Below are 16226 nucleotides of genomic sequence, written 5' to 3' on the forward strand. Positions count from 1 at the left end.
CCTCTTTCGTCGAGATTTCCCCTCTGTCGTCAGTAGTCGCCGGTCGTCGGAGGTCGTCGGGCGTCGGTCCTTCGCGCCAAGTTTGTATAGGAATTGAATGATTCGAACGGTGTGTTTGCGGTGCAAGGTGAAGGTCAGGTACGCGAGTAGAAATTCAGATATTGTTCGGAAGGAGTTCCTGTTCGATGAATTCTCGGTAAACGAACGTTAATAAGTTTGACACGTTCACGTTTTCGAAAACAAAAGGCATTCTGTTTATTTTCATGAAGCTGCGTGCGAATCGTCGACGTGAATCGTATAAGTATTCTGCCGCGCGATTTTCCAATTACAAAATTAAATATGTAATAAGGGATACGTCCAATGAGCTGTATTATGCGTGTTTGTTTACATTCAAACATACATTTCACCTTTGATTACAGATCCATTACTGATTTACACAGAGTTGATTTCGCTTGCGCGCCTTACCGTCGTTGCATTCGAATTTCTGTATTCTTCTATATTCGCGCAATTGATTTCGCGACATCGCAATCCTCTCAAGATCCAAGAACAGATATTATGCTGTCCAAATTGTAACAATATACGTACATACACAAATTCATACACTCGTATCAGTCGATTGTTTGTTTCTATTGCGCCTACGTGTCTCTGTTGATTCTTTTGTTTGTGTACTTTACACATCATTACGTCGCAAACGAATATTCCGCGATTCTTCGAAGTTAAAGCTATTTCATCGTACCGTTTCGTATCGTGTCGTGTCGTATCGTATCGTATCGTATCGTATCGTATCGTATCGTATCGTATCGTATCGTACCGTATCGTGTCGTATCGTCAACGTTCTTGCGACCATTGCACAAAATAAACTCTTAACTACTTTGTACAAATACAATATAAGTATGTATAACTCTATGCGCAAATTTGGTTTTAGTAATAGAATACTAGAGGACCTCTACTTGACTAGTTTTATGCATCACTAGATTCCATTCCACTGCGAATTCGTAACTGTCTGGAAAAATCACGTTACCGGGAAGTGCAAGACAAATACGCGTAATTCTATTACATATAATCTAACTTTAGCTTCTTTTTCGAGTACTTTGTTTACGTGTCTGATGCTGTTGCTGCTGTTGGTGGTTGTTATTGTTGTTGTTGTTCTTGTTGTTGTTCCTCTCCCTATTTCCCTCCACAGGTCTTTTTTTTGCACAAACGCAAACAGTTTACTAACGCGCGGTTCTTTTCTTTCGCCGATATATCATTTGTCGGTGACCAACTCGTGTGGGGTCAACGGTGGTTTTTCAAAGAGATCTTGGTTCCCCTGTTTGCACGCGTGCAAAATATACACGGCGCAAACGTATGTACGTTTCGGAGACTATCGAACGTATCCAAACGTAATCAATCGAAAATACCGAACCGAAAACACGGTATCGCGTACGCGTAGCCGATTCTATATCGGTTCTCAACTAGTTTCCCATATATTCAACGTCACTATCGTAGAAGTAGAATTGCTAAAGTACATCGAACGGAATCGGTGCAAACTGTTTTCATCGTACAAACTACCGAGAACAGTTCGAACGAAAAGAACGGAAAAGAACAAGCTACGTTATAGGAAGAATCTGTTAAGCGTGGTCGGTGATGTTTCAACGTGTCGCGACACGAACGAAAACAACACGTTTATATAGTATCTCGTGGAAAGAAGGAAACGAGATACTGAGAAAGAGCGAAAGATAGAGAGAGTGAGAGCGAGAGAGAAAGAGAGAAAGGGATATAGATAGATGGAAAGAAAAGTGTGCAGGAAGAATTTGTTCTCGTCGTAAACGCGGACGACTTCCTTGACATCTTTCCGAAAACGCCATTATCGCGTTCTAGTAACTTGGTAACGTGCACCATTTACACATAATCGTTAATATTTATCGTAATTATCATCGGACGCATTTAAGGACTAGGAAGTGTAATCTTTGAAGCACCACCAATTCATATAATGTTCGCGTTTCGCAAGAGAATTCTGCATCGAAAATAAACGATACGTTGAACGCGCCCGCGCGCGCGCACGCGGATGGACTGAACGAATAATCGTCGAGGCTAAACGCGCAGATACGTCGAGCAAAAGTTACGAAAGTTTCTCGGATCCGGTTAAATCATGCTGTCGATCTGTTTTGAGAACGTGTAACGTTCGCGAAAATAACCAGAATCGCTTCGCTCGTCGAGAAAAGCAATTCCAATTCGTGGATATCCTGTTCCTTTGTTCGATCGATTATTCCCTCGAATTTCTTTTACGCTTACGCGGCTGAACGATTGTTCGGCGACAGTGTTGTACGGGCCGTACGTTTCCGATTGCCGTCGAATGGCGAATCGCGGATGATTTTCTTCGGGTCACGTGGAAAGAAAGATTTCGCACGTTCGAAGAAACAGCTGACCGCAAAGTTCTGTTGCGATCGTGATATTAGAAAGAAACGGACCGTTTCCCTTTTCGTCGTCGACGCTGTACCTCACGATTCCCGGCTGACTATCGTTGCATCCGGTATAGGTCGAAATCTGCGGCATCTGCGATCGGAACGAGATATCAGTCATTAATAACACTCTATGCAGGCTCTAAAAAGCGAAAATGCAAAAAGCGAAAAGCAGAAACTGAAAGGCAACGAGTAAAAGGACGAAACGCGGTATACGCAAGAAGAGACACGGACAAAAGGTTGTACCTGGCATTGTTTTCTGCAACATGCAGTGGCAAGGACGTCGGGGGTGGCGGGGGTTGAGCATTCGGTGGACCGCTGCTGTCGGAATCGCTGTCGCTGCTCTCTTCCGTTTGTTTGGCCGCTTCTCCTAGGAGATGAGAAGGTACTCCTCTAGGAGAAAATCGAGACAGTATGTCGGAATTGGGTCTGACTCTGCGTTGCAGTCTTTGGAACCGCAGATTCAGTTGACTAGCATCCGTCACGTATTTCTCGCTTTGCCTTCGGCGACGTAACGCAGGGGTGCATCCGGTCAAATTTTCATCTTCCGCCGAATTAGCCGACGTTAACGGTGAAAAGATCTGTCGTGCGTCGGGCAAGGTTGCGCATCGTCGTATCCGGGCCTCACAGAAGTTCCTGGGCGCTGTCAAGGGTTTGCCTTTGATAGCTAAAATTTGCCAATGTTAGTATCGCTACGAATCGCTATTACTTCCGACAAATCAGCTTATCCGAAACAAATACGGTTAACCAAGCGCGCAGACCTTCCTTTCCATTTCCTTCTCCTCCTTTCTCGCCTTTCTTTCTTTCTTTCTTTATTTATTTTTTTTTCTTTCTTTCTATCTTTCTTTCTTTCTTTCTTTCTTTCTTTCTTAAGACTTTACTGTGTTACCGTTTACTTATTTATTTTTTTTTTCCTGGACCGTACGACCATACGCAAAAACTTTGGAAAAGAAAACGAAAAGTTCACCGAATGGCCTGCTGTTCTTGGATTGGAACGCGCGTCGATCGAAAAAAACACTTTGGAAAACTTCTCAATACGGAAAAATAGTGAAAGAATCGCGGATGCAACTACTCGTAATAGTGACTCGAGACAGAATCCGTGAATGTGTACATGTACAATGTATAATATGTATATGTATACGTATATCTTGTATACATATACATACATGTATAATCGAGAATATTATAATTTATTCCGTGACTCTTCTCTATTACCTGCGTGAAGCATTCACTTTTTGTTTTTCTCTCGTGGCAACGATTACGAACGACAGGGGTACACAAGATTAAGCGCGAGAACCCGTTTCTATCGTATTAGTTGAAATTTCATTAGTATTGAAAATGTAATGGCAGAATGGAACGGAATGGAACGAAACTACGTATGCGGTGTCGAGTGTGTCAAGAGTCGCGAGTCGCATAAGGGGAAAATTCGAAAGAGAATCGTACGATTACAATTTAATCGAAAAAAAGGCTTACTAACTAGCATCTCTTTCCCTGGTTATAGCCGCGGGTGTAGACGATTTTTCAATTTCGTTAGCCACGCAAGTCCTGGTATTCGGAGTATTCGTTTCTGGAGTGGACTCTGATAGCGAGCATCTCGGACTTTTAACCGGGACCGGTATTTTACTGACAGTGTTATAAATCCTACAAGGAGCTTCCTTTTCTTTATTGTCCTTATTTTCACGAGTGGCTACTACGTTCGATATAGTGGTCGAGACGGTTGTCGTATTGTTTTCCTTATGTGCCGATGCGACACCATCGGCAGGTGGCCGATTCTCGACAGCATCGTCGTATACCGACGATTCTTCCGATCCTTGATTAGGGCCAGCTGGACTATCCACTGTACCGTTTGCCATGCTCCCTGTCGAATCACAAAATTGTTTTCTTCGTTGCCGAGAAAATGTGTTTTGAACGAAGAGAAAGTTACTGTGAAACGAAGTGTCTGCGATGCTAGAAAGCTTGTTTCTTTCGGCCAGATGGATGACGAGGAAATAAGACGAAAAAGAAGCAGGCAGCCGCAAACACGTTAAATTATATCGAACAAATTATTCGGCGTTAGGCGCACAGGCACACGGGAGACACGGGGGAAACGAGAGGGAAATACGAGGGGGTACCAAACACGTGTAAATCTACTCTCTGTGGTAAAACGATTCGCACACTTACTCTGCAACGGTTCTCTGTCGGTGGTAGTTTGTACAACGGTAGCGCCAGCCGTCCCGTCCACCACCCTAATTTCCAGCCTACCCGCCACCGCTCCCGCTTCTTCTTCTTCTCCACCGGGTGTACTCGGCATCGTGTTAGGGGGTGAGAAAGCAACCGCCGGCACGCTCGCTCTTCGTGGCGGCGGACTTTCTCTCGGCGAGTCGTAACGCGTTGCGATGTTTCTCATTACGTCGACCTCGTACAACAGATCGTCGAACGCCGCCTGTTGAACCTGTTCCGGTCCGGTCCGGTCCGTGTCAAACAAATTCGCGCATCGATTAGCGATCAATCTCTAACCGAACATCGGCCGATGTAGTATAGGATGTATACGTACCAACGGTGCTTCGAGGTTGGCGCGGACATGCGATGCCAATGCTGGAACACTCCAAGCGCTCGGGAGCGCCCCTTGGAGATCAGGATATTTTTCGATGCCAGCAATGTTCAAGCATCGATGAGGAACCGATGGTTTCGGTGAATCTTCGCTGATTCGAGACAGGGCGGACGGTACAATCGAATGCTGATGAGACACAACCGACGTGGCCGATTGGACCACCGCTGTTTTCGCATCGATAGACGCAGGCACTGAAGATGCGGTAGTCACAGCATCACTGACAACTGTCGACTGTATATACAAGCGTGGTAAAAACACAAAACGTTCCCGTACAGTATGTACGCGTGTACATACATAGATACATAAGAATATGCATTGGTATACATGTACATGTCTGTTGATCCACTCAAACGAAAACATCTGTAGGATAAGTTGCAAGGTATGTGTGTATTGGACGGTCAAACGTGCACGCAACTCGCTCTTTCAACTTTGCGTTCTCCCATCGTTTGATATACATACGTACACGCACACGTATATGTATATCCCCTTCCCACTGCCAAGCGAATGGCCAAGAATTGGCCAAGAATGGCCAAAAAGCGGCAAAAAATCTGTAAAAACGAAACTATCCAACGAATTTGTTTGAAAATTTGTAGAGAGATTGCCACAGGTACAACGCTCATTTGGCAAAAAGAATTTTTGTAAAAAGTTGTTAACATTATGTGATATGGGCTAATCGAGAATCTCTGTTTTCTGCCCATTTTTTATTTGTGGAAGCATACAACAAATCCTTTAGTAGATTTTGGTCTGGAACTAATCGTTTTGGCAAGGTGTAATATTGATCTAACTTTGTGCAAAAAATCATGAGACCCTTCGAGACCCTTTCGCCGCATTTTGAGTTTAAATATCAACTTTCAGAATTTCCAAGAGTGAATCGTACGGAAGTTACGATTATTTGATGTTCCAGGTGCAATTTTTTAGGAATATCTCTAAATAATAAAGAAAAATGTGAAGTGCATATGATTTATTAATTTTTTATGTATAAAAAATATTTAATAACAATTTGTTTATCTTACATAAATTATTTTTATAGCGTTCATTGGAGCACTACCAAAAAATACCTGTTGCATTTTTGCGACAGTGGTCCAGTGAACGAAAACTTTGTTTATTTAACATAAAAAATTGTTATTAAATGTTTTTTTATATGTATGAATGTCACATTTTTTTTTATTATCTGATGTGTATCCCTTAAAAATTTCACCTGAAACATCAAATAATCGTGACTTCCGCGCGATTCATTCTTGGAAATTCCGAAAGTTGATATTTAAACTTAAATTGCGGCGAAAGCATCTCGAAGTATCTCATGAAATTTTGCACAAAGCTAGATCAATATTATAACTTGCCAAAACGATTAGTTCCAGATCGAAACTATTCAAAGGATTTTTCGTATTCCTCCATAAATAAAAAATGAGCGTAACGCAAAGGGGCTTCAGGTTAGTCCATATTGCTTAATGTTAAACAACTTTTTTTGGAAAATTTTTTTTTGCCAGTTAATAGTTGAAGCCATTTGCAATAACCCATATGATTTGTAGACCCCTAAGTATTCACTTATAGGCGGAGTAATTACATAACTATCGCACTGAAAACTGATGAATTCCCAGGAGCGAAGAAATGGTTATTTACCATGCGTGTATCTCCGTAAAAAATTTTTTTTCAAAAATCTGACTTTGGCGCATCATGCACGCACTATTAGGCTATACAAAAATAATTTTTTTTTTCTTATAAAAATCGACAATTTATAAAATGGATTTTTTGCCGCCTCGGCACCACTGTGCGCCGGTTTCTAACGCATGCGTCTCTACCAACTACGGTAAACTACACGACAGAATCGAGTTATCTATGGACGTGTATAATAACGTATGCGCCTCCTCGTAAGGTTCTGCAAAGTTCTAGAGGCGCGGAGAAACGAGAGTTAAGTAGTCGAAAATTGGTCCAACATCACAGATCTATCGAAAGGACAAGCAACACGAGCGACGATGACGAAGAATACGCAAGTACGCGCGTCAAAGTTTCAAACGATGGCATATGAAAGGGTCGATTCGATTCTGTGGCAGGTAACAACGGTCGCATCAAACGAGGGCATCGATACTGGCCAGACGTGGCTAGAATGTCAAACATATCGTCCGTAAGTCGATACAAAATAATATCGTATACCGTGTATTTCAATTGCTCGTCCACTTTCTTTTCTCGAACGGAAAAAGTACGTGGGATTCGGAAAGATAGAAGAAATCTCATTTGAATCGGAATTCACCTGCGGAACTATCGCTGGCAAGGTGGTCCCTTTATGTTCAGGACTTTGTAAATTCTCTCCTTTCCACTCGTTGTCGGTCTCCTCGGAGTCGTCGAATTGCGACTTCCATTGAGAGGCCAAGGTCAAGCCACCACCGCCTTTGGTTACTTGTTGCAGCGCGGATACGTTGTCGTCGTCGATCTGTGCGAACTGTGTGATAGAACAGTCTCTTATCGCCGCACGGCTGGCTCGTGTCTGTTGTCGGCCGTCCGTTCTTCTGCGCGGTTCTCTTTTCAGTGGCTCCCTTTGTTCTGTAACCTATCGGTCAACGGTCGAGCATTAGAAAAATGCAAAATGTAAACCGTAACGACAGGGGAAAACATCGGAGCGAATACGGTCGCTCAATCGATACGTACGGGACTCTGATTTCCAACGTATTTCGGATTGGTAACATCGTAGGAACAATAGGAGGCGTCGACTTCGGTTTGCACTCGAGGGCTGGGCGGTTCTTCGGTTGTCGGTTCGGGCGCGGGTCTGACCCGTACTCGAACGAACGCGCCGCTCTGTGATTTTCTCAGCGGTGCCGGTAGCTTTGCGCTAATTTTGTATCGAGTCACTTCCGAAGCGGAACGCGCAGAGGCCATCAACGCGTTCCCCTCGTTGTCCATGGGTTTCTCCTCCGTGACCGCTCCTGTCTGCGGTTCCGCGGCCATCGAAACTGCACGTCTTTTCTTCGGCGAACCTGCAAATCGCGGGTACAGATACGGCCACGTAAAACGGGGGTTTGCAAGGAACACAGAAATACGAAATTCATTCGAGAGAAAAAGACATATGACCATGAGTCGACGGTGGAAGAACAGCTTGCTGTCTGGTCTGCTGGTGGGTGTTGTCGATCGTCGGTATCGTCGCGTTACAGTTCTTATCTCGGCCATGATTGCTGATGGCCGATGTGAACGGAACCGATGATCCTTCCACACCGCGTTGTTTGTTTCTTCTGCATATGCTCTCGTAATCCAATTGTGCCTGCAAAAAGGCACGAAATACTAGTACCGGATAACCGACAGTCCATAACGCATTACAATCCCTCCAGCGTACGCAATTTATATGCCAAAAAGGCACAACAGTCCGTCCAGTTCGCTGTTAGCGTCATCGCGTCTTACGTCTAATTCTTTCCTGTTGTCGGGTTCGACGTTTTCTTGGTTGTTCGTGTCGACGTTCGGCGTGGGCGGCGGCTGATTGATCGTGGTCGCTGTAGTCAGTACGGGAGGTATGGTCACAGCAGGCAAAGACCTGGTAGTTGGCACGGTTTCGTTCGCCATTAACGATCTTTCCCAGTCGTAAGGATCGTTCGTCTTCACCCCTCTACGTTTCATGCAACGCTCGAACAAGCCCGTCAGCATCTCGTAGTCCGGTTTGTCCGCGTATTCCAAACTCTAAAACGAAATTATTCTATACGAAATACCAAATTTCCTAGTAATCGTGTTGCCGTGTTTTATCGAAACACATACCTGAATGTGTTCTAGAAAACCACGAAAGTCGGATGGAAGGTGTTTCAAAAGTAAATGATGATCGTACTTCTCTTTCATCAGACCCACCTGCATCGTGAAATTACGTTACGTACTATCTCTGTGTCCCTGACAGCATACTCTCCGTTGCATACCTGTTCTTTGTCCTTTATTTTTCGCCACGGAAGTTGCCCATTGACAAACTCCACCAACATGTAGAACAACGACCATAAATCGTCGTGTCTGCCCATCTCTTTATTTTTGTGTGCATTTACGGACGCGTAACGAACGGTTCCTCTGAATCCTGCCGCGCTGCGAGGTGGTCGAACTTCACCGGTGCTGGTTGTAAACTGGCGAGACAGTCCAAAGTCGAGCATGTACAGCAGCCTCGAGTTGTGTGGAAGTCGTCCGATTGAAAAATTCGACTGCAAACGTAGACGCGAGAGCGAGCGAATCAATTACAAAAGAGAGTCGAGAAACGGTAAAGCTAATTGAGATATTATACAGTAATCGTGCTTACCGGTTTAATGTCCCTGTGAAGAAAACCTACTTCGTGTATACTCTCTATCGCCTGAAGAATTTGAAGTCCCAAACGAAGAGTGGTGGACAAAGAAAAGGAACCTCTCGGCTGGGCGCGGCGTAATTCAGCTAAATTTTTCCCTTGCAATTGCATCACGACATAATTGAATCGGTCGTTTCGACCACAGCCGATGAATCTGCAGACGTGTTCCCTACCTGTAACAGGTACAAGCGTTTGTGTAGACGCGTGCAAAATCACAAATGCCAACGCAACGTAACATAAAATCCTTACGAACCCTGGAGTTTCTTTAGTACGGCTACTTCCATTTTAAGAACTTGCTTCGGCTGACGAGCGGACTCGACTTTTAACGCGACTTGCTCCTTCGTCATTAAATCTTGGCCTTCATAGATTTCTCCGAATCCGCCTCCTCCTATTTTTCGAATCTACGAGACGAGTAAAGAAGAACGGTTAGATGCAAAAATTGAGAGAAAGTAGGAAAAGAAATACATGGATGTGTTTGTTAAAGAACTCACGACTTTCCAACGTTCTTTGACCACATGGCCAGGCTGTAGCAAGTCCTCACTCGTCATAGTTATATTATTATTCTGATCCGTGCTTTCGTCGCCTACATTCCTCAGCAGCAAATTGGTTGAATGAACGGGATGCCTGAAAAATGCGAGCGATCCCTGATGCGTTGCGATTGATTCGGTAGACGTTGAATTGTTCGCATACTCGATGCGTTTAGGCCTCTCTGGGCCGCTCTCGGGAACAGGCGAAAAGGTGACATATAATTAAATAAAAAATAAATAGAAAGGCGGAAGCAGAATTGCAAGGGTATCGATGCGACGTTGTTCGCGGAGAGTGGACGAACGGGGCACGATCCGACAAAACTTTTCTAGCTGTCAACGCGAGACAAGCGACACGCCCCGAAACCGAAACCGAGACCGAAACCGAGGCCGTAATAGGTTAGGTTTTTAACCTAAAGCAGCGTATTACGGTAGAAAATTGGTCGATACCGAGCGCCCTGTGTTAGGCAGCCATGATTGCGTGCAAGCGAAGGGTACAGTGGATATGTAGGGAACGACGATCAACCGTTCTATCTATCCGTCATGCGACAGCGTTCGAGCCGTCACCCGTCACCCGTCACATTTCATTCTTTCATTTTCTTTCCCTTCTCCTCTCGCGGATATCGTTCGTGGATTATTTTTCTCGTTTAACGACGATTACACCCTCGAAACTTTTCAGCGACTCTTCCAGCAAGTTTACGCCGTGAGTCCGCTAAGTCGCGTTAACTCGCGTCAATCATTACGAACACAACCGAATGAATCCGAGTCGAGCAATGAAACTGTGAGAGAGAGGGAACACGGCTAAAGAAAATAATACATGTCAGTTCGTTCCGTTCCTTTTTTTGGTTTCGTTGCTCGTCGCAGTCTTCTATGAAACATTTCATTCGATGGAGCGCTCCTATTCGAAATTCTCTCCCGCACACCCATCGATCCAGATTTCAATGTAATATTTCATTTTTAGTTACTATTAATCCACGACGGTGCTCCCTCCGCAAGCAGAACTTTCCCCGACCAGTGTACAAGCCTCTTCACGATTGCACACTTTCCGTCCGCATCTCTCCTTTTCTGCTTTTTCCCCGATACTTCGTATCCGTATCACACGTATTTCGTCCCCTTCCCGCTAGTTTCACTCTATCATCGCTTCACCCTTCCATCTTTCTTTCTCTCCTTTTTCCTTCTCTCACCCTCTCCCACTCTCCTACTCGCCCACTCTCCCACTCTCCTAACCCATTCCACCGTTTTCTTATGTCTCTCTCTCTTTCTCTCTCCCTCTTTCTCACCCTCGCCCTCTTTGTTGCGAGTTGATTCGACGTGATTCGATTCGACCCGACCGACCGCGACCGCTCGCTATTTTACCCTTTCTTTTTTTCTATTCTCTCTCCTCATTTTATCTTCGCGATCACTTTATCCGCGACCATACAAAATCTATAGGATACGTTTCGGAGAGCTGTAGGTACGTACTATTTCCCGTCAAACACCGATAGAACAGCCATTTTTCGATTTTGTACCACTATACTCGTAATACTTGTAAACGCCGCGAGATAGCGACCTGAATGCTCGATCGATGTCCGTCTCTATCGTCCTCTCTTTTCTCACTATCCTTTCAAATATTTCAGGGTTTAATCAGTTGACCATGCGAACGTTCCGCGTGACCGATATACGAGTATATATTACCTAATACATGCATGTTTTTGTTACATGCGTATTTCTTTCCAATTTACACACGTATTATTCGTTATAATTTTCATAAGAAATTTGTTTTTAGTAGAGTTCATCCGTGCATCGTCTATTATATGTATTTGGCATATTCCACTCTACTGCATGTAGCTTACATTGATCTATATACATTCTCTAGCGTAACTATAACCTTTAGCTACTCTGCGGCAATTCTCGCGTCGCATATACAGTAGAAGACAGTTTCGAATCGTTCGAACTTATAATCTAAAAGTAGGTGTAATTTGGAGATCAATGACACTCTACGGAATTAAAACGTAATTCCGGGCAATAAAATAATTTTCTACGCAAATTGAGGTTATGGTCCTCTTGTCCACCGTGATACTTGAAATTGTTCCGATTAGTAAATAATAAGTAACAATAGTAGTAGCAGTAAATAACAACATTTATTAGTAATTATAATAATGATTAACAATTAATAGTAATTGAAGAATAGTAAATGAAAACTTGTTACAACGAAGCTTGTGTTTTGTCCTATTCGTGTTTCATTTTCTCGTGTGATCGTGCCTCTGTATTTGATGGATCGTTAATGTCGAACTCCTAGCTTCAGCTATTGGTTGCGTTTCGCTCGACTCAACTCGATTCGATTCGATTCGATTCGATTCGATTCGATGCGATTTCAAATGTCGCGCGCAAAACGCGCTGCGGTGCCAGACACACGATTCACGGTTCGAAGTACGCCACTGTGAAGCAGTGCCCAAGTTTAATGATTATTTTGGCACTCGGCACTCGTAGTTCATCGTCGTCGGTAATGTTTTACGGAGAACTTTCACCGTAACATACACTATCTATGCTAGTGATGGGCACTATCGACTAAAAACTATCGACTAAGTCGATAGTAGCTGTCACTATTTTCAGTCGACTGATTTTACTGAACCAAAGATTTCCTCTCTGACTGAATTATCGACTGATTTATGCAGCGGTAGAGCGAGCGGAGCTATCAACTGAATTTAAGCGTGATTATCGATCAGATCCGATCATGAGATTTACTATCTCTTCACTATCCTATTGTTTATTTCGTTCGCGCTATCAAATTAATTAATTCATTAAACATATGTATGTATATTCAATTGTTCTACTACTAAATACAATTAATTATTACAAATATTCTCCTAAAAGATGAATAATATAGAAAAGCTTTTCATCAACGTCATCGAACATCGAGAACATAATCAGTATAGCGCTCAGTCGACTGAAAACTATCGACTATTTAAATCGATAGTATGTCGCGACTAAATAGTAAGAAGTCGATAGTTGAATTTAGTCGATAGTGCCCATCACTAATCTATACTTGCACTGATCTGCCTTTATACGAAAGAAATAAAGGTAGATTATTCGAATAACTCTATAAAAACTCAACTCGTTAAAAAACGATGTGGTTGTAACGTTGTAGGTAAAAAATTGTTATTTCAGTGGTATCCGTATTACCTTAAAATCTACAGAACGGCATTATACATGCAATGATACTGAATGTATATCAAAATGTCTACCTACATTCCGCTAGTTTATACTATATTACTATAGCGATAATGCTTTTAAAATATTAGGCTTCTAGAAACATTCGTTATCCGAAGACTTTGAAAGTGTCGGTGCAATAAAAGTACTATGTGTACAGTTGGTCGAAACACATTTAGAATTAAGACTGGTATAATCTAGTCACCGACAATACCTTGAAGCGTGGAACGCTTCTACAAAGATAGATCTACAAAATGACTCGTCATTTTCTCGGTAGAAATCTCCTAATTTCAAGCGTAATTATATTTTTCTGTTATCAGCAGCCGATATATCGACTCCGACAGAGCCTAGAGTATCAACTGTGTCGTTACCGTACAACATCGAAGACTAATTAGTTTCGTTTGAAAATGGCAAATTCGACACTGTTGTATGCTGTACGACTATACGATACATGTACACAGGTAACTTCTTCGATACATAACCTTCGTCCAGAAATACAATTCGTAACGTACACATGTAGTTACATTGCGAATATGGAATGAATAAAGGAAGCTAAATGTAAAACGTTATTTGCAAATAGCAATGTAATCGACGCGTTTTGTACTGCCGCATGATTTTTTCTTTGCAATTCTGTCCGTATGGGATCTTGTTCCGTTCGGAGGAAAATAAATTCCTCTATACACATGTACCATACAATTTAAGTTTAAACATCTATTTTTAAACGACCCCACTTTATATGTGTATACATATAATACCGCGGAGTAGCATCTTTCACCGCGCCAAGGTATTTTTCGAGGTAATTCTGACTGCTCTCTAACCGTCTACCGGTTAAACGAAAAGTCTATTTTCTTCTTTTAATTGGTCCACCACAATTTCTATCTATTGAAACACGGGTAAAAGATCGGGACACGGATCAAGCGCGAAAACGCACGCGAGGTAACACGCGTGCGCGCGTTCATGCGTGTTCTCCAGGGTGATTAACAGTACTCGCACACTTTGTCATGCTCTGCTTATGCAAAATATACGAATATGCGTATGGGAAAGTTAGCAATCACCGCAAGGGAGGAGAACACACTTTGAAACAAACCGATTGGTCAAGGGAAAGAAAAGAGAAGAAAGAGGGTAGATAGGTAAGTAGTAGGGGGGATAGGAGAGAAATAGAATGGGGGAGGGGAAGAGAGAGAGAGAAAGTGTGTGTGTGTGTGTATGTGTGCGTGTCAAAGAGAAAGAGAGACAAAGGAGGAGCAAAAGGGGGTCGAATACCAAGTTTGAACCGTTTTGAAAGAAATAATGATCACGTACCATTTCATGGCTCCGAACGAAAGAGGGACTGGGCGATAAATAAAGGCAATGAAAAGATCGTGCCGAGTGGAAAGGTGGTTACACGAAGATGACGCAGAGCAGAATGATTACGGCAACGGTGGTGGTAGCGTTGGCGGTGGCGGTGGTGGTGGCGGAGGCGGTGGCGGCGGTGGTGGCGATGATGCTGATGGTGACAGCGGCGGCGGTGACGGTGGTGAATCGACGCGTTGCTCAAAATCGAACACAAAATGCGAACAAATGGCTCGTGAAACCGGGAAGGATCTGTATGAACGTTCTACCGTGGAATTGTCCACGGCCCCTCCCATGCAGAGCACGATCAACGATGGTCAAAGAAAATTTTCTCGCGTGATCCAGGGAGGAAAACACAGATGGGAGATTTGGTTAACAAAATCCGATGGCGAAAGGTCTTTTGCGGAGTCAGAGTCAGAGTCAAAGTCAGAGTCAGAGTCAGAGTCAGAGAGCTCGAACGCGAGTCGTCGCGTTCCACTGGCATTGGACTGACATGCGAGTATCGCGTTGTTCCTTTTCTTCCATCGCCTCCTTCTCTTTTCGATCCTCTCTCCCTCCACCCGATGCAGACTGGCGGTCGCGCGGTCGCCCGGTCGCACGGCCGCACGGTCGCACGGCCGCACAGTGGGCCAAAAGCGCCAAAATGTGGCCAAAATAGGAAGAAGTAATTCAATTTAGTTCAAAATTGATACTCATAGGTTTCTCGGGTCGCTGATTATAAATCTGATGTTAAAATTACAGAAAACAAAATGGCGGATTCAATATGGCGGATGCGTCACCAAAAAAATGATTGGACTTTCTTAAAAATTGGTATGCCTATATTTTTCGGGCCGGCGAATATGAATCTGATGTTAAAATTGCAAAAAACAAAATGGCGGATTCAATACGGCGGATGCGTAACCAAAAAAATGATTGGACTTCCTTGAAAATTAGTATTCCCACATTTTTCGGGCCGGCGAATATGAATCTGATGTCAAAATTACAAAAAACGAAAATAACATTTTCTTAAACAATAAAAAAATTATTGTTAAAAAAGAAATTGTTGTATCAGAAAACTCTATAAGTGGAACCATACAATGCTTATTTAACAAATTTTATTACAACTTCTAAATTTCTCGAGAAAACATGCTTGTAACTAGTACCATGACTACCTCTGCGTCACAAAAATGGATCGTATTACGAAAGGGGCAGTTTTGGGCAGCTACTTTTTCAAAATAATGTTAAATAATAGTATCTACTACAAGACTCGACAAGAACCTCCGTGGAATATTGTGGAATATACAACTTTTAGTATACATTTGTAAAATCTGTGCACTAAGTATTATCGTTCACTTCATACATTCCAAACATTAATTAATATAAATCCAATGTTATTATTATGTATAGTATTTACTTCCAGGAACAGCATCCATCGTACACGCACAAAAATAAATTCAACTTCCGTAAAATTGTAAGCTTGACACCTTTTTTTCACAACGTAGTTCACTGCACGAAAACTGCGAGACGACTGTATGGGATATTTGTACTCCCACCATTTAGCAGGTATAGGTAGTAAGACCTTCTTACCTTCGGCTTCTTATACAGTCATTACCTGAGAATTCAATACGGCAAGAGCCATACCCCTAACGTGAAATTCATTTTTTGCATTTTGCCCACGTTTTGGCGCTTTTGGCCCACTGTGGGTCGCCCGGCCTGTCTTGAACCGAACCGATCGCGAACACCGCTTCGTGTACCAGACCTTGGCTCCTACGCTCCTACACTTATACACTGGCGCACTCGTACCTATCAGCCTATTTACCACGTGTCTGCCATTCAATTACATGCGGCATACGAGTGGCTCGTCTTCTCTTCTTCTC

The 16226-nt window shown here is 43.1% G+C and overlaps 1 protein-coding gene and 1 long non-coding RNA gene across 11 annotated transcripts in view; both read right to left on the reverse strand.

The window, feature by feature from the left end:
* The window catches only part of LOC143353526 (uncharacterized), a 73811-nt gene that overhangs the window by 1113 nt on the left and 56472 nt on the right, over positions 1–16226 (reverse strand). The window lies entirely within an intron of this gene.
* On the reverse strand, positions 231–14881 carry Asator (tau-tubulin kinase asator). 10 transcript variants are annotated; one of them, XM_076786898.1, is made up of 15 exons: positions 14864–14881; positions 9817–9949; positions 9579–9726; positions 9284–9498; positions 8919–9188; positions 8767–8853; positions 8419–8691; positions 8095–8281; positions 7675–8000; positions 7280–7576; positions 4975–5262; positions 4602–4872; positions 3919–4299; positions 2688–3084; positions 231–2535 (listed from the first exon to the last, which is right to left on the reverse strand). In XM_076786898.1, coding segments are annotated over exons 1-15 (3330 nt in total). In that variant the 5' UTR covers positions 14866–14881; the 3' UTR covers positions 231–2480. The 10 variants fall into 10 exon arrangements, with proteins under 10 accessions (XP_076643013.1, XP_076643011.1, XP_076643012.1 ...); XM_076786896.1 differs by having other exon boundaries at positions 2688–3108; XM_076786897.1 differs by lacking the exon at positions 14864–14881 and adding an exon at positions 14341–14363 and having other exon boundaries at positions 2688–3108.

The sequence above is a fragment of the Halictus rubicundus genome, chromosome 4, assembly GCF_050948215.1.
Source record: "Halictus rubicundus isolate RS-2024b chromosome 4, iyHalRubi1_principal, whole genome shotgun sequence".
Taxonomy (NCBI): domain Eukaryota; kingdom Metazoa; phylum Arthropoda; class Insecta; order Hymenoptera; family Halictidae; genus Halictus; species Halictus rubicundus.